At 38.1% G+C, this 24,965-nt stretch overlaps 1 protein-coding gene across 1 annotated transcript in view; it reads right to left on the bottom strand.

Moving 5' to 3' along the window:
• Positions 1 to 24,965, bottom strand: part of TMEM45A (transmembrane protein 45A) — a 101,314-nt gene that overhangs the window by 5,437 nt on the left and 70,912 nt on the right. The window contains exon 5 of the mRNA XM_082840445.1: positions 8,502 to 8,647. Within this exon, the coding sequence (XP_082696571.1) occupies positions 8,502 to 8,647 (146 nt within the window). The remainder of the gene's footprint in view (positions 1 to 8,501; positions 8,648 to 24,965) is intronic.

Genomic DNA, 24,965 nt, shown 5'->3' with positions numbered 1-24,965 from the left:
AATACAGGCCTACCTCAAGAAATAAGAAAAATCTCAAACAACCTAAATTTTACACCTAAGGGAACTAAAAAAAGAAGAGTAAACAAAGCCCAAAGTTACTAAAAGGAAGGAAATAATAAAGAACAGAGCAGAAATGAAATAGAGACGAAAAGACAAACAGAAAAGATTGATGAAACAAGGAGATGGTTCTTTGAAAAGATAAACAAAATAGACAAAACTTTAGCTAGATTCACTAAGAGAAACAGAGAGAAGGCTCAAATAAATAAAATCAGAAATAAAAGAGGAGAAATTACAATTATACCAAAAGAGACTACTATGAACTATTATACACCAACAAATTGAATAACCTGGAAGTAATGGATAAATTCCTAGAAACATACAATCTTCTAAGACTGAATCATCAAGAAATAGAAAATCTGAATAGACTAATTACTAGTGAGGAGATTAAAACAGTAATCAAAAAACTCCCAACAAAGAAAAGTCCAGGACCAGATGGCTTCACTGGTAAATTGTACCAAATATTCAAAAAAGATTTAATACCTATCCTTCTCAAACTCTTCCAAAAAACTGAAGAGGAGGGAATGCTCCCAAACTCACTTCACAAGGCCAACATTACCCTGATACCAAAATCACACAAAGACATCACACACAAAAAAGAAAATTACAGACCAATATCACTGATGAACATAGGTACAAAAATCTTCAACAAAATATTAGCAAACTGAACTCAAGAATACGTTAAAAGGATCATACACCCTGATCAAGTGGGATTTATTCCAGGGACGCAAGGATGGTTCAACAACCACAAATCAATCAATGTGATATGTCACATTAACAAAAAGGATTAAAATCATATGATTATCTCAATAGATGCATAAAAAGCATTTGACAAAATTCAACATCATTTGTGATAAAAACTCTCAACAAGTGGATATAAAAAGAATGTACCTTAACATAATAAAGGCCATATATTACATGCTTACAGGTAACATCATACTCAGTGATGAAATCATGAAAGTTTTTTCCTAAAATCAGGACCAAAACAATGATGTTCACTCTCACCACTTTTAGTCAAAATAATATTATAAGTCCTAGCCAGAGCATTTAGGCAAGAAAAAAAAAAGAGGCATCCAAATTGAAAAGGAAGAAGTAAAACCGTCACTATTTGCAGATGACATGATACTATGTATAGAAAACCCTAAAGACACCAACAAAAAACTGTTAGAACTAATAAATAAATTTAGTAAATTTGCAGGGTACAAAATCAATATGCAAACATGTTGCACTTTTATACACTAACAATGAACTATCAGAAAGAGAAAGAAAAAAATCCCATTAACAATTGCATCAAAAAGAATAAAATATCTATGAACAAATTTAACCAAGGAGATGGAAGACCTATACACTGAAAACTGTAAGACACTGATGAAAGTAACTGAAGAAGACAAAAATAAATGGAAAGATATTCCATGCTTATGAATTGGAAGAATTAATACTGTTAAAATGTCCATATTACCCAAAACAATCTGCAGATTCAATGCAATCCCTACCAAATTCCAAAGGCATTTCTCACAGAAATAGAACAAACAATCCTAAAATTTGTATGGAATCACAAAAGATCCTGAATAGCCAAAGCACTCTTGAAAAAGAAGAAAAAAGCTGAAAGCATCATACACTCTGTTTTCAGACTATACTACAGAGCTGTAAAATCAAAACAGTATGATATTGGCATAAAAACAGACCCATAGCTCAATGGCACAGAGTAAAGAGCCTAAAAATAACACACATATATGGTCCATTAATTTGTGATAAAGGAAGCAAGAACACAAAATGGGGAAAGACCAGTCTCTTCAAAAATGGTGCTGGGAAAACTGGACATCCACACACAAAAGAATGAAACTGGACCACTATCTTACACCATACACAAAAATTAACTCAAAATGGATTAAAGTCTTGACTGTAAGATTAAAAATAAAATAAAATAGGAATAAAAATAAAAATCTGAGAAGAAAACATGGGTGGTAAGCTCCTTGACATCACTCTTGGTGAAATTTTGGGGATCTGACTCCAAAGGCAGTAGAAGCAAACCTAAACAAATAGGATTACACCAACTAGAAAGCTTCTGCACAGTGAAGGAAAACATCAACAAAATAAAAAGGAAACTTTCTGATGGGAGAAGATATTCCTAACTCATACCTGATAAAAGGTTAATATCCAAAATATATAAAGAACTCAGACAACCCAATAACCACCACAAAAAAAAATCCAATTTAAAAATAGGCAAATAGCATCTTTGGGATCCTCTATGTATAGTATCATGTCAACTGCAAACAATGACAGCTTTACTTCTTCTTTTCCGATTTGGATTTCTTTTATTTCCTTTTCTTCTCTGATTGCTGTGGCTAAAACTTCCAAAACTATGTTGAATAAGAGTGGTGAGAATGGGCAACCTTGTCTTGTTCCTGACCTTAGTGGAAATGCTTTCAGTTTTTCACCATTGAGGACAATGTTGGCTGTGGGTTTGTCATATATGGCCTTTATTATGTTGAGGAAAGTTCCCTCTATGCCTACTTTCTGCAGGGCTTTCCCAAAGATGCTACCAGAAAACTACTAGAGCTAATCAATGAATTTGGTAAAGTAGCAGGATACAAAATTAATGCACAGAATTCTCTAGCATTCCTATACACTAATGATGAAAAATCTGAAAGTGAAATCAAGAAAACACTCCCATTTACCACTGCAACAAAAAGAATAAAAATCTAGGAATAAACCTACCTAAGGAGACAAAAGACCTGTATGCAGAAAATTATAAGACACTGATGAAAGAGATTAAAGATGATACAAATAGATGGAGAGATATACCATGTTCTTGGATTGTAAGAATCAACATTGTGAAATGACTCTACTACCCAAAGCAATCTACAGATTCAATGCAATCCCTATCAAACTACCACTGGCATTTTTCACAGAACCAGAACAAAAAAATTCACAATTTGTATGGAAACACAAAAGACCCCAAATAGCCAAAGCAATCTTGAGAACGAAAAATGGAGCTGGAGGAATCAGGCTCTCTGACTTCAGACTATACTACAAAGCTAGCTACAGTAATCAAGACAGTATGGTACTGGCACAAAAACAGAAAGATAGATCAATGGGACGGGATAGAAAGCCCAGAGATAAACCCACGCACATATGGTCACCTTATCTTTGATAAAGGAGGCAAGAATATACAGTGGAGAAAAGACAGCTTCTTCAATAAGTGATCCTGGGAAAAATGGACAGGTACATGTAAAACTATGAGAGTAGAACACTCCCTAACACCATACACAAAAATAAGCTCAAAATGGATTAAAGATCTAAATGTAAGGTCAGAAACTATCAAACTCTTAGAGGAAAACATAGGCAGGACACTCTATGACATAAATCACAGCAAGATCCTTTTTGACCCACCTCCTAGAGAAATGGAAATAAAAACAAAAATAAACAAATGGGACCTAATGAAACTTCAAAGCTTTTGCACAGCAAAGGAAACCATGAACAAGACGAAAAGACAACCCTCAGAATGGGAGAAAATATTTGCAAATGAAGCAACTGACAAAGGATTAATCTCCAAAATGTACAAGCAGCTCATGCAGCTCAATAACAAAAAAACAAACAACCCAATCCAAAAATGGGCAGAAGACCTAAATAGACATTTCTCCAAAGAAGATATACAGATTGCCAACAAACACGTGAAAGAATGCTCAACATCATTAATCATTAGAGAAATGCAAATCAAAACTACAATGAGATAGCATCTCACACCAGTCAGAATGGCCATCATCAAAAAATCTAGAAACAATAAATGCTGGAGAGGGTGTGGAGAAAAGGGAACACTCTTGAACTGTTGGGGGGAATGTAAATTGATACAGCCACTATGGAGAACAGTATGGAGGTTCCTTAAAAAACTACAAATAGAACTACCATACGACCCAGAAATCCCACTACTGGGCATATACCCTGAGAAAACCATAATTCAAAAAGAGTCATGTACCAAAATGTTCATTGCAGCTCTATTTACAATAGCCAGGACATGGAAGCAACCTAAGTGTCCATCATCAGATGAATGGATAAAGAAGATGTGGCACATATATACAATGGAATATTACTCAGCCATAAAAAGAAACGAAATTGAGTTATTTTTAGTGAGGTGGATGGACCTAGAGTCTGTCATACAGAGTGAAGTAAGTCAGAAAGAGAAAAACAAAAACCGTATGCTAACACATATATATGGCATCTAAGAAAAAAAAAAAGGGTCATGAAGAACCTAGGGGTAAGACGGGAATAAAGACACAGACCTACTAGAGAATGGACTTGAGGATATGGGGAGGGGGAAGGATAAGCTGTGACAAAGTGAGAGAGTGGCATGGACATATATACACTACCAAACGTAAAATAGATAGCTAGTAGGAAGCAGCCGCTTGGCACAGGGAGATCAGCTCAGTGCTTTGTGACCACCTAGAGGGGTGGGATAGGAAGGGTGGGGGAGGGAGGGAGACGCAAGAGGGAAGAGATATGGGAACATATGTATATATATATAACTGATTCATTTTGTTATAAAGCAGACACTAACACACCACTGTAAAGTAATTATACTCCAATAAAGATGTTAAAAATAAATAAAACAAAATAAAAATAGGCAGAGAATTTGAATAGACATTTTTCCAAAGAAGACATACAGATAACTAAAAGGCACACATGAAACAATGTTCAATATCACTAATCATTAGGGAAGTTCAAATCAAAACACCAGTGAGATATCACCTCATACCTGCAGAATGGCTATTATCAAAAGGATAAGAAATAGCAAGTGTTGGCCAGGATATGAAGAAAAGAGAACCCTCATGCACTGTTGGTGGAAATGTAAATTGGTACAGCCACTGTGGAAAACAGCATGGAGCTTCCTCAAAAAATTAAAAATAGGGCATCCCTGGTGGCGCAGTGGTTGGGAGTCTGCCTGCCAATGCAGGGGACATGGGTTTGTGCCCCAGTCCAGGAAGATCCCACGTGCCACGGAGAGGCTAGGGCCATGAGCCATGGCCACTGAGCCTGCGCGTCCAGAGCCTGTGCTCTGCAACGGGAGAGGCCACAACAGTGAGAGGCCCACATACCGCAAAAAAAAAAAAAAGAAAAAATTAAAAATAGAACTACCATATAAGCCAGCAATTCCACTTCTGGGTATTTATCTGAAGAAAATGAAAACACTAATTCAAAAAGATAAAGGCACCCCTAGGTTCACTGCAGCATATTTATAATAACCAGGATACGGAAACAACTTAAGGGTCTATCAATGGATGAATGGATAAAGGAGATGTTTTTATATATATATGTTTATATATATATATATAATATAAATATTTTATATTTATATGTACATAATGGAATACTATTCAGCCATAAAAAAGAATGAAATGGACATTGAGGGTATTACATTAAGTGAAATAAGGCAGATAGAGAAAGACAAATACCATATGATTTCACTTACCTGTGAGATCTAACAAACAAATGAACAAACAAAACAAAACACATAGATACAGGGACCAGATTGATGGTTGCCAGAATGGGGGGAGGTGGGCAAAAATGGGTGAAGGGGATAAAGAGGTACAAACCTCCAGTTATAAAATAAATAAGTCTTATAGTTTTCAGAGCACAGGTCTTTTGTCTCCTTAGGTGTGGTTATTCCTAGGAGTTTTATTCTTTTTGATGTGATGGTAAATGGGGTTGTTTCTTGAATTTCTCTTTCTGATGTTTTGTTGTTAGTGTATAGAAATGCAACAGATTTCTGTGTATTAATTTTGTAACCTGCAACTTTACCAAATTCGTTGATGAGCTCTAGTAGTTTTCTGGTAGCATCTTTAGGATTTTCTATGTATAGTAACATGTCATCTGCAAACAGTGACAGTTTAACTTCTTTTCCCATTTGGATTCCTTTTATTTCTTTTTATTCTCTGATTGCTATAGCTAGGACTTCCAAAACTATGTTGAATAAAAGTGACAAGAGTGAACATCCTTGTCTTGTTCCTGATCTTAGAGGAAATGTTTTTAGCTTTTCACCATTGAGTATGATGTTAGCTGTAGGTTTGTCATATATGGCCTTTATTATGTTGAGGTATGTTCCCTCTATGCCCACTTTCTGGACAGTTTTTATCATAAATGGGTGTTGAATTTTGTCAAAAGCTTTTTCTGCAAATATTGAGATGATCATATCACCTCACACCAGTCAGAATGGCTATCATCAAAAAATCCACAAACAGTAAATGCTGGAGAGTGTGTGGAGAGAAGGGAACCCTCCTATACTGTTGGTGGGAATGTAAACTGGTGCAGCCACTATGGAGAACAGTATAGAGGTTCCTTAAAAAACTAAAAATAGAGCTACCATATGATTCTGCAATCCCACTCCTGGGCATACACCCAGAGAAAAACATGGTTTGAAAGAATACATGCACCCCAATGTTCATTGCAGCACTGTTTACAATAGCCAAGACATGGAAGCAACCTAAATGTCCATCGACAAAAGAATGGATAAAGAAGATGTGGACATATATACAATGGAATATTACTCAGCCATTAAAAAGAATGAAATAATGCCATTTGCAGTAACATGGGTGGACTTATAGATTGTCATATTGAGTGAAGTAAGTCAGATAGAGAAAGAGAAATATATGACTGCTTCTCTGCAGAATCTAAAAAATGATACAAATGAACTTATATACAAATCAGAAGCAGACTCACAGACTTAGAGAATGAACTTATGGTTACCAGAGGGGAAGGGTAGGAGGGAGAGATATTTAGGGAGCTTGGGATTGACATGTACACACTACTATATTTAAAATGGATAACCAACAAGGACCTACTGTATAGCAGAGGGAACTCTGCTCAATATCCTGTAACAAACTAAATGCAAAAAGAATTTGAAAAAGAATAGACACATGTATATGTATAACTGAATCACTTTGTTGTACACCTGAAACTAATACAACATTGTTAATCAACTGTACTCCAATATAAAATTAAAAGTTTCTTTAAAAAATGAGAAAAATAAATAAAATTTAAAAGTCATGGGGATATTATATACAGCATGGTGACTATAATCAGTAATATTGTATTGCAGATTTGAAAGTTGCTAATAAAGTAAATCTTGAAAGTTCTCATCACATAAAAAAATTTTTGTAACTTTGTATGGTAACAGATGGTATAACTAGACTTATTGTGGCGGTCATTTTGCAATGTATACAAAAGTTGAATCATTATGTTGTACACCTAAAACTAGTATAATGTTGTATGTCAATTGCACTTCAATTTAAAAAGAAATCTATCACAGGAAACTGAAAAAAAAAACCCAACAAACAAACACAAGAAGAATCTTCCTTGAGCTCCTATTATGTTGTAGGCAGTTTAAATACATGATCTCATTTAGGTACTATTATTATCTCCATTTTGTAAATGACAAAACTGATATTTAATGTGGTTAAATAGTTTACCCAAAGTCATACAGCTGACAAGCAGCAGAGCTAGGAACATGGATTCTTAGCAATATGTTATATCGCTCCTCACCCATCATGAAACATTGTATCAAAGTCCTTGTAAAAACATGTACAGTTCAACTGAATCTTACTGTTAGAAATATTACAGGAAATGTCAAAGTAACCAGATACTCAAATTTAATGGGAGACATACATGTTGGTCAAAAATGACACCAAGCTTGGGAAGTGCTATAACTGATGTAAACATGGGCAAATGGAGGGCTCACTGCAGGTGTGGGGAGGACCATTTGGATAAGAAAACAGCATATGCAAAGACATGGAGGCACAGAAGAGTGTGCTGAAGGGTAATGCATAGGTTAGGAGCACAGCAGAGACACTTTTTAGCTATTCCAACTTTAAACCAGCATTTATTCTTTTTTTTTTAAGTTTTCTCATTTGTTCTATTTTTTATTTTCTTTTTTTAACATCTTCATTCGAGTATAATTGCTTTACAATGTTGTATTAGTTTCTGCTGTATAACAAAGTGAATCAGCTATACATATACAGATATCCCCATATCCCCTCCCTCTTGCATCTTCCTCCCACACTCCCTACCCCACCCCTCTAGATGGTCACAAAGCACTGAGCTGATCTCCCCGTGCTATGCAGCTGCTTCCCACTAGCTATCTGCTTTACATTTGGTAGTGTGTATATGTCACTGTTACTCCCTCACTTTGCCCCAGCTTACCCTTCCCCCTCCCCATGTCCTCAAGTCCATTCTCTATGTCTGCGCCTTTATTCCTGTCCTGCCCCTAAAACCAGCATTTATTCTTTTTATTGGAAATGTTTGTGTTTGCAGATAATTTTCTGCTATATTACCCTGTTTTGTGGAATGCTAAGGAATGAAATACCTCTTTGAACTTAAAGTTTGGTAATATCAAGTCTTGATGATCATATACCAAAAAATAGAACTTCCATGAACAAAAATCACTAACTTACCAGGTGACAAAGGCATAAATTGCTCCAATGATGATAATGGCTATTGCATAATGCCAACAAAAGCATATGGTGAGAAACATAACGTTGTCATGATCCAGTGAATCCCATGCAGGACCTCCACTGGGGGGATAAAGGACAAACCCAATCTGTAATTTAAAACAAAGAACACACATTAAAAAATACCAGCCATATTCCCAAAGATGGTACATTTCAAAATGTTTCATTTCAAGATTAATGGTAACAGATAACTCCCATTACCTGAGATGCTACAGATAAGATATCTGCTGCCTGTTTTAGTAATATAGACAGTATCTACTCGATCATATTTTTGGAAAAAATGTTAAGGATATTTACAGATCAATTTTCAAAATATGAATAGTAATCATCTCTGGGGATTGGTGAACTTCCAGATGATGTGTTAGGTTTCTAAGCTGTGCAGTTTAACTCAGTTATTTCAAAATCAGAGTTTAAAAAAAAAAGGTTTTAAAATAAAGCCCACGGGTAACATTATATTCAATGATAAAGACTGAAAGCTTGTCTCGTAAGATCAGGAACAAGACAAGGGTGTCTTGTTTTACAAATTCCATTCAACGTTGTACTAGAAATTCAAGCCAGAGCAATTAGCTAAGAAAAACAGACAAAGAGCATCCAGATTGCAAAGGAAGAAGTAAAACTATATTCACAAATGACATGATCTTATATATACAGAAAATTCTGAAGAATCCACAAAAAAACTATTAGAGCTAATAAATTAATTTAGCATACTTGCAGGATACAAAATCAACACATAAAACATGCAATGAACAATCAAAAAAATTAAGGTAGGAAAACAATTCCACTTACAATAGCATTGAAAAGAATGAAATACTTAGGAATAAATTTAATCAAGGAGGTTCAAGACTTGTACCTTGCAAACTACAAAACATTGTTGAAAGTGATCGAACAAGATCTAAATAACTGGAAGTATATCTCATGTTCATGAACTGGAGCAGTTAATATTGTTAAGATGGCAATAAAAAAACAGAACATGAATCTGATCAAACCTCTAGATCTAACAAGATCGGGCATGTTGAAAAGTGTTAAATGTGATGGTTAATTTCACATGTCAACTTGACTGGGTCATAGGATGTACAGATACTTGGTTAAACATGATTTTGGGGTGTGTTTGTGAGGGTATTTCCAGATGAGATTAGCACTTGAATCTGTAAAAATCTAAGTAAAGCAGATCCTCCTCCACAGTGCGTGTGGGCATCATACAATCCATTGAAGGCTGAAGAGAGCAAAAAGCAGAGGGAGGGAGAATTGGCTCTGCCTCACCACTGAGCTGCAACTTTGGCCTTCTCCTGCCTCAAACTAGAACTTGTACCATCAGCTCTCCGCTTTCAGGACTGGACCTACAGCACCAGCTTTCCTGGGTCTGTAGAATGCAGGTGGCAGATCATGGGACTTCTCAGCCTCCACAATTATGGGAACCAATTCCTAAAAAACAATCTCTCTCTCTTCCTCTCTCTATAGATATAGATATATTATAGATATAGATACAATTATATATTATATATAAAATATATATAGTATATATTTGGTTCTGTTTCTCTGGAGAACCCTGACCAATACACTGGATGATAAATTGATAAATACCACTACTTTTGTATATATTTAAGATTTACCATAATAAAAGTTTTTAAAAATTCCTTTTTCATAGGAACGTTAAAAAAAAGAGAGAGAGAGAGAGATGGCAATAACACCCAAAGCAATCTACAGATTCAGTATGATCCTTATCAAAATCCCAGTAGTCTTTTTTGCAGAAATAGAAAGCTGATACTAAAAATTATATGGAATTACAAGGGACCCAGAATAGCCAAAACAACCTTGAAAAAGAAAAGCAAAGTTGTAAGACTTACACTTACTGATTTCAAAACTTACTACAAAAACTACAGCAATCAAAACATTGTGGTACTAACATAATGGTAGACATACAGATCAATTAAATAGAATTGAGAGTCCAGAAATAAGCCCATACACCTGTAGTAAATTGGTTTTTGAAAAGAGTGCCAAGGCCATTCAATGGGGAAACGAAAGTCTCTTCAACAAATGGTACTGGGGAAACTGGATATACACATGCAAAAAAAAAAAAAAAAAAAGAATTTGGACTCTTACATTACACCACATTCAAAAATTAATTCAAAATGGATCAAAAACCTAAACATGAGAACTAAAATCCTAACTCTTAGAAGAAAACTAAGGAAAAACCTTCATGACCTGGGATTTAGTGCTGATTTCGTATACATGACACCAAAAACACATCAAAATTAAAAGTTTTGGTGGGGGCTTCCCTGGTGGCACAGTGGTTAAGAATCCGCCTGCCAATGCAGGGAACACGGGTTCGAGCCCTGGTCCAGTAAGATCGCACATGCCACGAAGGAACTAAGCCCGTGTGCCATAACTACTGAGCCTGCGCTGTAGAGCCTGCATGTGACAACTACTGAGCCCATATGGCATAACTACTGAAGCCCCTGTGCCTAGAGCCCGTGCTCCACAACAAGAGAAGCCACCGCAATGAGAAGTCCACACACCACAACGAAGAGTAGCCCCTGCTCACCGCAACTACAGAAAGCCCGTGCGCAGCAATGAAGACCTGACACAGCCAAAAATAAAGAAAGAAAGAAAAACAAAGCTCAGAGGTTTCCAGGAAGATGGCGGAAGAGTAAGGCGTGGAGATCACCTTTCTCCCCACAGATACTCCAGAAATACATCTACACGTGGAACAACTCCTACAGAACACCCACTGAACGCTGGCAGAAGACCTCAGACCTCCCAAAAGACAAGAAATCCCCCACGTACCTGGGTAGGGCAAAAGAAAAAAGAATAAACAGAGACATAAGAATAGGGACGGGACCTGCACCAGAGGGAGGGAGCTGTGAAGGAGTAACGGTTTCCACACACTAGGAAGCCCCTTCGCGGGCGGAGACAGCGGGTGGCGGAGGGGAAAGCTTCAGAGCCGCGGAGGAGAGCACAGCAACAGGGGTGCGGGGGGCAAAGCACAGAGGATCAGGGCCGAACGGCACTCACCAGCCCGAGAGGCTTGTCTGCTCACCCGCCAGGGCGGGCGGGGCTGGGAGCTGAGGCCTGGGCTTCGGTTGGAGCGCTGGGAAAGGACTGAGGTTGGCAGTGGGAACACAGACTGAAGGGGGTTAGTGCGCCACGGCTGGTCGGGAGGGAGTCCGGGGAAAAGTCTGGACCTGCCGAAGAGGCAAAAGACTTTTTCTTCCCTCTTTGTTTCCTGGTGCGCGAGGAGAGGGGATTAAGAGCGCTGCTTAAAGGAGCTCCAGAGACGGGCGCAAGCCGCGGCTAAAAGCACGGACCCCAGAGACGCTAAGGCTGCTGCTGCTGCCGCCACCAAGAAGCCTGTGTGCGAGCACAGGTCACTATCCACACCCCCCTTCCGGGGAGCCTGTGCAGCCCACCACTGCCAGGGCCCCAGGATCCAGGGACAACTTCCCCAGGATAACCCACGGCGTGACTCAGGCTGGTGCAACGTCACGCTGGCCTCTACCGCCGCAGGCTTGCCCCGCATTCCGTGCCCCTCCCTCCCACCTGGCCTGAGTGAGCCACAGTCCCGGAAGCAGCGGCTCCTTTAACCCCGTCCTGTCTGAGCAAAAAACAGACGCCCTCCAGCTACGTACACGCAGAGGCGAGGCCAAATCCAAAGCTGAGGGCCTGGGAGCTGTGAGAACACAGAAGAGAAAGGGAAATCTCTCCCAGCGGCTCAGAAACAGCGGATTAAATCTCCACAATCAACTTGATATACCCTGCATCTGTGGAATACCTGAATAGACAACGAATCATCCCAAATTGAGGAGGGGACTTTGAGAGCAAGATTTATTATTTTTTCCCCTTTTCCTCTTTTTGTGAGTGTGTATGTGGATGCTTCTGTGTGAGATTTCTGTCTGTATAGCTTTGCTTCCACCATTTGTCCTAGGGTTCTATCAGTCCGTATTTTTTTTAATCTTTTTTTCTTAATAATTATTTTTTTATTTTAATAACGTTATTATATTTTAACATACTATATTTTATTTTACTTTACCTTCTTTCTTTCTTTTTTTTCCTTCCTTCCCTTCCTCCCTCCCTCCCTCCCTCATTTTTCTTTCTTTCTACTTCTACTAATTCTTTCTTTCTAATTTTTCTCCATTTTATTCTGAGCTGTGTGATGAAAGGCTCTTGGTGCTGCAGCCAGGAGTCAGTGCTGTGCCTCTGAGGTGGGAGAGACAACTTCAGGACACTGGTCCACAGGAGACCTCCCAGCTCCACATAATATCAAACGGTGAAAATCTCCCAGAGATCTCCATCTCAACACCAGCACCCAGCTTCACTCAACGACCAGCAAGCTACAATGCTGAACACCCTATGCCAAACAACTAGCAAGCCAGGAAAACAACCCACCCATTAGCAGAGAGGCTGCTTAAAATCATAATAAGTCCACAGACACCCCAAAACACACGACCAGGCGTGAACCTGCCCATCAGAAAGACAAGATCCAGCCTCACCCACCAGAACACAGGCACTAGTCCCCTCCACCAGGAAGCCTACACAACCAACTGAACCACCTTAGCCACTGGGGACAGACAGCAAAAACAATGGGAACTATGAAACTGCAGCCTGCAAAAAGGAGATCCCAGACACAGTAAGGTAAGCAAGAGAGAAGACAGAAAAACACACAGCAGATTAAGGAGCAAGATAAAAACCCACCAGACCTAACAAATGAAGAGGAAATAGGCAGTCTACCTGAAAAAGAATTAAGAATAATGATAGTAAAGATGATCCAAAATCTTGGAAATAGAATAGACAAAATGCAAGAAACATTTAACAAGGACCTAGAAGAACTAAAGATGAAACAAACAATGATGAACAACACAATAAATGAAATTAAAAATACTCTAGATGGGATCAATAGCAGAATAACTGAGACAGAAGAACGGATAAGTGACGTGGAAGATAAAATAGTGGAAATAACTACTGCAGAGCAGAATAAAGAAAAAAGAATGAAAGAACTGAGGACAGTCTCAGAGACCTCTGGGACAACAATAAACACACCAACATTCGAATTATAGGGGTTTCAGAAGAAGAAGAGAAAAAGAAAGGGACTGAGAAAATATTTGAAGAGATTATGGTTGAAAACTTCCCTAATATGGGAAAGGAAATAGTTAATGAAGTCCAGGAAGCACAGAGAGTCCCATACAGGAAAAATCCAAGGAGAAATACCCCAAGACACATATTAATCAAACTCTCAAAAATTAAATACAAAGAAAACATATTAAAAGCAGCAAGGGAAAAACAACAAATAACACATAAGGGAATCCCCATAAGGTTAACAGCTGATCTTTCAGCAGAAACTCTGCAAGCCAGAAGGGACTGGCAGGACATATTTAAAGTGATGAAGGAGAAAAACCTGCAACAAATATTACTCTACAGAGCAAGGATCTCATTCAGATTTGATGGAGAAATTAAAACCTTTACAGACAAGAAAAGCTGAGAGAGTTCAGCACTACCAAAACAGCTTTACAACAACTGCTAAAGGAACTTCTCTAGGCAAGCAACACAAGAGAAGGAAAAGACCTACAATAACGAACCCAAAACAATTAAGAAAATGGGAATAGGAACATACATATCGATAATTACCTGAAAGGTAAATGGACTAAATGCTCCCACCAAAAGACACAGATTGGCTGAATGGATACAAAAACAAGACCCATATATATGCTGCCTACAAGAGACCCACTTCAGACCTAGAGACAAATACAGACTGAAAGTAAGGGGATGGAAAAAGATATTTCATGCAAATGTAAACCAAAAGAAAGCTGGAGTAACAATTCTCATATCAGACAAAATAGACTTTAAAATAAAGACTACTAGAAGAGACAAAGAAGGACACTACATAAAGATCAAGAGATCAATCCAAGAAGAAGATATAAAAATTGTAAATATTTATGCATCACATAGGAACACCTCAGTGCATAAGGCAAATACTAACAGCCATAAAAGGGGAAATCGACAGTAACCCATTCATAGTAGGGGACGCTAACACCCCACTTTCACCAATGGACAGATCATCCAAAATGAAAATAAATAAGGAAACACAAGCTTTAAATGATGCATTACACAAGATGGACTTAATTGATATTATAGGACATTCCATCCAAATACAACAGAATACACATTTTCTCAAGTGCTCATGGAACATTCTCCAGGATAGATCATATCTGGGGTCACAAATCAAGCCTTGGTAAATTTAAGAAAATTGAAATTGTATCAAGTATCTTTTCTGACCACAACGCTATGAGACTAGATATCAATTACAGTAAAAGACCTGTAAAAAAATACAAACACATGGAGGCTAAACAATACACTACTTAATAATGAAGTGATCACTGAAGAAATCTAAAAGGAAATTAAAAAATACCTAGAAACAAATGACAATGGAGACACAACAACCCAAAATCTATGGGATGCAGCAAAGCAGTTCTAAGAGGGAAGTTTATAGCAATACAATCCTACCTTAAGAAATAGGAAACACCTCGAATAAACAACCTAACCTTGCACCTAAAGCAATTAGAGAAAGAAGAACAAAAAAACCCCAAAGTTAGCAGAGGAAAGAAATCATAAAAATCAGATCAGAAATACATGAAAGAGAAATGAAGGAAACGATAGCAAAGATCAATAAAACTAAAAGCTGGTTCTTTGAGAAGATAAGCAAAATTGATAAACCACTAGCCAGACTCATCAAGAAAAAAAGGGAGAAGACTCAAATCAATAGAATTAGAAATGAAAAAGGAGAAGTAACAACTGACACTGCAGAAATAAAAAAGATCATGAGAAATTACTACAAGCAACTCTATGCCAATAAAATGGACAACCTGGAAGAAATGGACAAATTCTTAGAAATGCACCACCTGCCAAGACTGAATCAGGAAGAAATAGAAAATTTGAACAGACCAATCACAAGCACCGAAATTGAAACTGTGATTAAAAATCTTTCAACAAACAAAAGCCCAGGACCAGATGGCTTCACAGGCAAATTCTATCAAACATTTAGAGAAGAGCTAACACCTATCCTTCTCAAACTCTTCCAAAATATAGCAGAGGGAGGAACACTCCCAAACTCATTCTACGAGGCCACCATCACCCTGATACCAAAACCAGACAAGGATGTCACAAAGAAAGAAAACTACAGACCAATATCACTGATGAACATAGATGCAAAAATCCTCAACAAAGTACTAGTAAACAGAATCCAACAGCACATTAAAAGGATCATACACCATGATCAAGTGGGGTTTATTCCAGGAATGCAAGGATTCTTCGATATATGCAAACCAAAAATGTGATACATCATATTAAAACACTGAAGGAGAAAAACCATATGATCATCTCAATAGATGCAGAGAAAGCTTTTGACAAAACTCAACACCCATTTATGATAAAAAACCCTGCAGAAAGTAGGCACAGAGGGAACTTTCCTCAACATAATAAAGGCCATATATGACAAACCCACAGCCAACATCGTCCTCAATGGTGAAAAACTGAAAGCATTTCCACTAAGATCAGGAACAAGACAAGGTTGCCCATTCTCACCACTCTTATTCAACATAGTTTTGGAAGTTTTAGCCACAGCAATCAGAGAAGAAAAGGAAATAAAAGGAATCCAAATCGGAAAAGAAGAAGTAAAGCTGTCACTGTTTGCAGATGATGTGATACTATACATAGAGAATCCTAAAGATGCTACCAGAAAACTACTAGAGCTAATCAATGAATTTGGTAAAGTAGCAGGATATAAAATTAATGCACAGAAATATCTGGCATTCCTATACACCAATGATGACAAATCTGAAAGTGAAATCAAGAAAACACTCCCATTTACCATTGCAACAAAAAGAATAAAATATCTAGGAATAAACCTACCTAAGGAGACAAAAGACCTGTATGCAGAAAATTATAAGACACTGATGAAAGAAATTAAAGATGATACAAATAGATGGAGAGATATACCATGTTCTTGGCTTGGAAGAATCCACATTGTGAAATGGCTCTACTACCCAAAGCATCTACAGATTCAATGCAATCCTTATCAAACTACCACCGGTATTTTGTATAGAACTAGAACAAGAACTTTCACAATTTGTATGGAAACACAAAAGACCCCAAATAGCCAAAGCAATCTTGAGAACGAAAAAAGGAGCTGGAGGAATCAGGCTCCCTGACTTCAGACTATACTACAAAGCTACAGTATTCAAGACAGTATGGTACTGGCACAAAAACAGAAAGATAGATCAATGGAATAGGATAGAAAGCCCAGAGATAAACCCACACACATATAGTCACCTTATTTTTGATAAAGGAGGCAGGAATGTACAGTGGAGAAAGGACAGCCTCTTCAATAAGTGGTGCTGGGAAAACTGGACAGGTATATGTGAAAGCATGAGATTAGATCACTCCCTAACACCATACACAAAAATAAGCTCAAAATGGATTAAAGACCTAAATGTAAGGCCAGAAACTATCAAACTCTTAGAGGAAAACATAGGCAGAACACTCTATGACATAAATCACAGCAAGATCCTTTTTGACCCACCTCCTAGAGAAATGGAAATAAAAACAAAAATTAAAAAATAGGACCTAATGAAACTTCAAAACTTTTGCACAGCAAAAGAAACCATAAAAAAGACCAAAAGACAACCCTCAGAATGGGAGAAAATATTTGCAAATGAAGCAACTGACAAAGGATTAATCTCCAAAATTTATAAGCAGCTCATGCAGCTCAATAACAAAAAAACATACAACCCAATCCAAAAATGGGCAGAAGACCTAAATGGACATTTCTCCAAAGATATACAGACTGCCAACAAATACATGAAGGAATGCTCAACATCATTAATCATTAGAGAAATGCAAATCAAAACTACAATGAGATATCATCTCACACCAGTCAGAATGGCCATCATCAAAAAATCTAGAAACAATAAATGCTGGAGAGGGTGTGGAGAAAAGGGAACACTCTTGAACTGTTGGGGGGAATGTAAATTGATACAGCCACTGTGGAGAACAGTATGGAGGTTCCTTAAAAAACTACAAATAGAACTACCATATGACCCAGCAATCCCACTACTGGGCATATACCCTGAGAAAACCATAATTCAAAAAGAGTCATGCACCAAAATATTCATTGCAGCTATCTTTACAATAGCCCGGAGATGGAAACAACCTAAGTGTCCATCATCGGATGAATGGATAAAGAAGATGTGGCACATATATACAATGGAATATTACTCAGGCATAAAAAGAAACAAAATTGAGCTATTTGTAATGATGTGGATAGACCTAGAGTCTGTCATACAGAGTGAATTAAGTCAGAAAGAGAAAGACAAATACCGTATGCTAACACATATATATGGAATTTAAGAAAAAAATGTCATGAAGAACCTAGGGGTAAGACAGGAATAAAGACACAGACCTACTAGAGAATGGACTTGAGGATATGGGGAGGGGGAAAGGTAAGCTGTGACAAAGCGAGAGAGAGGCATGGACATATATACACTACCAAACGTAAGGTAGATAGCTAGTGGGAAGCAGCCGCCTAGCATAGGGAGATCAGCTCGGTGCTTTGTGACCACCTGGAGGGGCGGGATAGGGAGGGTGGGAAGGAGGGGGATGCAAGAGGAAAGAGATATGGGAACATATGTATATGTATAACTGATTCACTTTGTTATAAAGCAGAAACTAACACACCATTGTAAAGCAATTATACTCCAATAAAGATGTAAAAAAATAATAAGAATAAGAAAAAAAAAGCTCAGCTATTAAAAAAAAAGCTTTTGTGCATCAAAGGACACGATCAGGAAAATGAAAAGACAATCACAGCATAGGAGAAAATCCTTGCAAATCATATATCTGGTAAGGAACTAATATCAAGAATATATAAAGAACTAAATCTCAACAAAAAGCTAAAAAAATTTTAATGGGCAAAGGAATAGAAGACTCATTTTCCAAAAGAAAGTGTACAAATGGTCGATAAGCTCAAGAAAAAATTATGAACATCATTAGTTATTAGAGAAATGCAAATCAAAACCACTATGAGATACCACTTCACACCTCCTAGGATGGTAATAATAATAATAAGTAACAAGTGTTGGTAAGGATATGGTGAAATTGGAATCGTAATACATTGCTGGTGAGAATGTAAAATGGTACAGCTATGTGGAAAACAATTTGACAGTGTCTCAAAAAGTTAAATATAGAATTATCACATGACTTGGCAATTTCATTCTAGGTACTATACATACCCAAAATAATTGAAAGCAAACAAAAACTTCTACACAAATGTTCATAGCAGCATTATTCACAAGAGCCAAAAGTTAAAAACAATCCAAATGTCCATCAGCTGATGATGAATTAGCACCATGTGGTATTATGGCAGTATATTATTCAGCCATAAAAAGTGACATATTAATATATAATACAACATGGATGAACCTTGAAAACATGTCAGAGAAAGAAACTAGACACAAAAGGTAACATATTGCATGATTCTGTTTACATGAAATAGCCAGAATAGGTAAATCCATAGCAACAGAAAGCAGAGTGGTAACCAGGGACTGGGAGGAGAGGAAAAGGAAATGACTGGTTAATGGATCCGTGGTTTCCTTTTGGGGTGATGAAAATGTTTTAGAACTAAATAGAGGTGATAGTTGCACAACACTGTGAATGTACTAAATGCTGCTGAATTATACACTTTAAAATGCATAAAATGTTGCCAGAGAGGAGAGAGGTGGGGGGGGATGAGAGAAATCAGTGAGGGAGATTAAGAGGTACAAGCTTCCAGTCACAAAATAAAAGAGTCACAGGTATGAAATGTACAGTGTTGGGAATAGTCAATAATTATGTAATAGCTTTGTATGGTGACAGATGGCAACTAGAGTATTGTGGTGATCATTTTGAAATGTATAGAAATATCAAATCACTATGTTGTGCATGAGGGACTAACAAATAAAATTTTTATTTTTCAATTATACTTCAAAAACAAACAAACAAATTCTTAGAAAAAGAGATCAGATTTGTGGTTACCAGAAGTGGAAGGTGGGAGGAAGAGATATTGGATAAAGGCACTCAAAAGGTACAAACTTCCAGTTATACAATAAATAAGTAATATAATGTACAATATGATCAATAGAATTATCACTGCTGTATGTTATATATGAAAGTTAGAGTAAATTCTAAGATTTCTTATCACAGGAAAAAGAATTTTTTTTCTTTGTCTTTAATTTTGTTTCCACATGAGATGATGGATGTTCACTAAACTTATTTTGGTAATCATTTCATTAGGTAAGTGAAATCATTATGCTGTACACTGTAAATTTATACTGGGCTGTACATCAATTATTCCTTAATAAAACTGGAAAAGGAAGGGAGGGAGGGAGGCAGGAGGGAAGGAAGGAAGGAAGGAAGGAAGGTTAATTCTATGTTATATGAATTTTACTCCAATAAAAATTTAAGATACATAGATGATAGGTAGATAGATAGAGGAACAGGTGTCAGGTTTCAAGATCCAAACGAAATAGAAAACCAAGATAATTACTTGGATAATTGTACAAATGTCTATCATATTAGCTAACTATGTGTCAGTTACAGTGCTTAGGAGGTTTCCTTACTATGGCCCTTCAATAATGTGGTCTTTTTTTTTTTTTTTTTTTTTAAGGCTGCGTTGGGTCTTCATTGCTGCGTGCAGGCTTTCTCTAGTTGCGGTAAATGGGGGCTACTCTTCATTGAGGTGTGCCGGCTTCTCACTGCGGTGCCTTCTATCGTTGTGGAGCACGGGCTCTAGGCGCGCAGGTTTCAGTAGTTGTGGCTCGTGGGCTCTAGCGCGCAGGCTCAGTAGTTGTGGCGCAGGGGCTTAGTTGCTCCGTGGCATGTAGGATCATCCCGGACCAGGGCTCCAACCCGTGTCCCCTGCATTGGCAGGTGGATTCTTAACCACTGTGCCACCAGGGAAGTCCCCAATAATGTGCTATTATCCCAAGTTAATGTATTGTTATCCTCTTTAACCAGATGAGAAAATTAGGTGGTTTAGTGATTTGCTCCTGATCATACATCTAATAAATGAAATCTTACAGGGGAAAAAAAAAGGATTTAGTTTATAATATTGAGTGAAACCATTTCTGTTTGAAATTTCAAGTAATGTGAATAAATCGGGGAAAGCTAAGATTTGTGCCTTAATCACGTGTTCCTGTTTCCCATTTTAAAGGATTCCCTTTAGTTGGAAGGAGAACTGCCATTTGTACCACTTGGTAGATGTACTGCCATGTGTCAGGCACTTTAACCACACTCATACACATAAACTTCACAGTAATTCTCATTCTCACAACAACCCCAGGAAGAAGGTATCATTATCCCCATATTACAGAGGGTAAAACTGGAACTCAGAGACTTCAGTAACTTCCCCAACATTTCAAAATGGCCAAATGACTAAGACAGGGTTCCAAACCATGACCGTCTGGCTGCAAAACTCTGTGTGTTCTTTCTTCTACCCCACACTCTCTTTCATCATTTAGCCTTTCGTGGAGCAGTATGAAGGACAGTGGCCTGGACAACAGGGTCCATGTGAGTCATCTCAGTAGTTCTGATACGGTTTGAACAATCAGTACTGAGATGGTAGTTGGTCCCATGAAGACATGGTACTGTCTTACCCTTAAAACACAGATTAGAGACTGGCAGACCCTGGTCCACATCTGCATCACAGACATTCTTTGCCTGGCCTGCACACTTTTTAAAATAATTTGAATTAGTTTTCAACATTTAAAAAATTAGGGAACTTCACACAAAAGTCTGCAGTCTCAGCTTATTTCTAAAAATAGAAATATTTCTATTTTTTTTTCCAAAGCATGAGCCACAACATGTGCTCTCCATCGATTTATCATTCAGGTTGGTAGTTGCCTGACCAAGAGGAGCAATCCAGAGGTCTTTATTTTTACTCTGGTGCTATGCATTTTATTTATTAACCAATGTCACATTCATAAAGTTTTCCAAAATATCATGAGTTGAAATTAGCAAGGTACTGTGTAATAACTCCTTCCTGCCCTCCTCTACATCCCAGGAGACAGAATCCCTTTGTTGTCTCTATTTTAGAGATAAGAAAACTAAGTAACGCACGAGCCTGCCCTTCCATCTCCAAACAGTTACAAAAGTATTTGCGTCATTGCTGCTGTGTCTCACCCGCCAAGGGCTGGGGATTCTGCATTAGGACATGGTAACGTTCTAAAGGAATGAGGAGTTAACACCACTGGCAAAAGATAGATCAGTCATCAGATTAGAGATCTGAACCTACAGCATCCAGAAACTCCAGGAGAAAAATGCCACCCAGCTAGTTTGCCTGCTGTTTGGACATATCCGTGTTTTGCAATACCCCTTTATATACTGTTAGGAAAGCTCACTGTGGAGACCACAGTGACCAGAGCCCAGGTCTCTGAAGGCCCTGTAAGAAAGCGAGACTTGCTGGCTCCTCTGTGCTCACTGTTTGGAAATGACAAGAAGGAAACTGACAAGTTTCCTACAAGAAGTCATGTAGTCAATTCTCAGTTCAGGGGGCCCAGCCATTTTAGCTAGGGTGCCAGGACCATGAGAATCTGCCTCTCATGTCCTCCTCTCTCATCAATTCAGGGAGAATGACAGAGAAATTCTGGGTCAAGAAAGGGCCTTTTAGGAAGGTTGAGTTTAATGCACAATGGACTAGCTCTCCAGTTCCCACCTATCAGTGTCACCTATCTTCCTTCAATGCCGTCCACACCACCCATCTACCCCTGATTGGGGAGTGATTTGCTCCAGCTCCAAGAGGGAAGACTTAGCAGTTGTTGTGGGCTAAATGGTGCCCTCTAAAAGGGCATGTTGAAACCCTAACCCCAGATACCTGTGAATGTGACCTCATTTGGAAATAAGTTATTTGTAGATGTCATCCAGATGAGATGAGGTCATATTGGATCAGAACTGGCCCTGCATCTAATGATGGGTGTCCTTACAAGAAGTCCATATGAAGACACAGGCGCACAGAAACACACAGGTGTGACTATGCAGGCAGAGATTGGAGTCATGCTGCCAAGTCAAGGATTGCTGGCAACTGACTAGGAGGGTAGCATGGGACAAATTCTCCCTTTGGGCCCCCAAGACAGAATCAACCTGCTGCCACCTTGATTCTTAGTTCCATCTCCCAGAACAGTGAAGCATAAATTTCCATTGTTTTAAGTCTTCCTGCTTGTGGGAATTTGTGACTGCCGCCCTAGGACACTAATACAGGAAGGAGCTAAGCCTGAAATAAGCAGAAGAGTATCAACTGTCCTAAAGCTCAAGCCTGGACACACTGGTGACTCTCAACCATCTTTCAAACCCCAACTCAAGTTTACCTTCTTCTGGAAGCTTTCTCAACGCTCTTCCTATGGAATTAACAATATCTCCTCAAGGCATGAGGTATTTTCAGGTTGGAATATTTCATTCAAGCAACAGTCTCATGAGACATCATTTCTATTTTTTATTTGAGGAATCTTAAGCTCACAGAATAGCTAGTCTATGGTCATGTGATTAATATGGTAGATCCAGAATTCAGACCCAGGTCTGCTTGGCCTGGAAGCTCACAGACTTCTCCCTCCATGCCATAGTCACAACCCTTTTTTGGAGCTTCCAAAATGAAATCTCTCAGTCATCATCAATTTTACCAAAGCATTTACTGTTTTACACCAGGAAAAGAGAAACTTTGAGCACCCTCTACTGCTAATCTCACTGGGATCCTCATAGACTAATATACTGAACGCTAAATATTTGACTGAAGGCCACTGTGAAGCCTGTGAACAGAGTTAACAGATGTGATTATACTGAAAGCCATAGAAACGTTTGGAAAGTCACTTCAGGCTAAACCCAAGTAAATTAGGAAAGTTGTGGCCAGATAATGCCACAACCCATTAAATCTTCCTTTAAATGTAAAAGTTAGTCACTATTCTTTCATCTGCTGTCCTAATTTCCTTCCTAATATAAAATTCCAAGAAAAAAAAGGTCTGAAAAAGAATTTTTTTCTTGCTGTATCTTGTATGTCACTCCTGAACATCTGTTTTAGACTAGTTTAAGCTTCATTAGTATCACATTTAAAATGTAAATAATTATCTTCTCTAATAGGCATCCAGCCAGGGCCCATTACCTATATGTTACTTCGACTTTCCTAGTGTTTTCTTTCTTATTTTCCAGTCACTTATTTCAACACCATAAGCCTAAGCAAGTGCTTGATCTACCATATCAGACCTCAGACCACTGCTGCTTAGTTGGGTCTTTTTGTCATTTTCAAATGAACTTTTATCATTCTTAAAGGTAAGACAAGGCTGGGTTTTAGTTTGGGCTTAGAGATCTGGGGATCATGGGAGTTGCTGGTGCAATTAGTGGAGCTGGGAGGTACAGCTGAAGCAATTGTCCAACATCTTGAGAAGCAAAGGCAGCAGGTGTGTCTTCCTCATTTCCTGATTCTCTCTGAGCCATGGCTCTGACCATGAAGGGTGGGAATTTGAGAATGACAAAGCGAGCTTTCTAAAGTGAGCTTTAGAAATATTGTCCCACACACAGACTCAGAAAACACGATTCATGGAATAAATGGACCCAAGGGATTTTTTTTTCTTTTTTAAATTGCATCATGGTTAGGTTTTTGAGAAAATATATTTGGCTGTAATGTGGTTTAGGAAAGAGACTATTTTTAATAGGTTGGGAGGAGAATTCCCTCCAGGTTTGTCTACTACCTAATTATTTATAGATGAGTTATTTTAAAAATGGCCACTGTGAGCATTTGCCTCATTCAGTTCACCATACTTACGGTTCCAAGAATCTAGGTGTACCTTTTCTCTTATCTGTCTATATATTGTTTAAGTGCTAGTATTGTGCTTAATATTAACCATGTATGGAGAAGTAGTGAGAGAAAAAAATATGGTGAAAAGGAAATCACAATGTAATAGTATTAGCTTGAGATAGAGTTTGGGGCATAAACATTCATAGCAACAAAACATGGAAGCATAATAAATTCACCTAAGTCCCTGAAACATTTTTGTTTCAGAGGAATCTAACAGGGAGGGGGCGGGGGAGGAGATGTACTATGGCTAAAGCTTCATTTCCTGCCAGTGTGTGTGTTTGCATTGCTACGAAATGTTCATTTTCCTTTAAGTCCCAAACGTTACTTAGTCTGGCTGCCAGGTAAAGAAAGATACTAGTCTAGACATAATGATGGCTGGAAAATTTTTTAAATAATCTCAGATTTATGCCCCAAGACTTTAACCTCATATCTCTTCCTTAGAAAAGCTCCTGGGGAAATGCGAAAAGATTATTTATCTGCCAAAAGGGACAAAATTAAGCCAACCTATTCTCAGTTGTGACACCCCACAGCTACCTCCCTAAGAT

This window comes from Leucopleurus acutus (genome assembly GCF_964270905.1).
Source record: "Leucopleurus acutus genome assembly, chromosome: 5".
NCBI classification, from domain to species: domain Eukaryota; kingdom Metazoa; phylum Chordata; class Mammalia; order Artiodactyla; family Delphinidae; genus Leucopleurus; species Leucopleurus acutus.
Note: the sequence above shows the minus strand (reverse complement) of the source record. Positions and strands in the feature narration are given on the sequence as shown.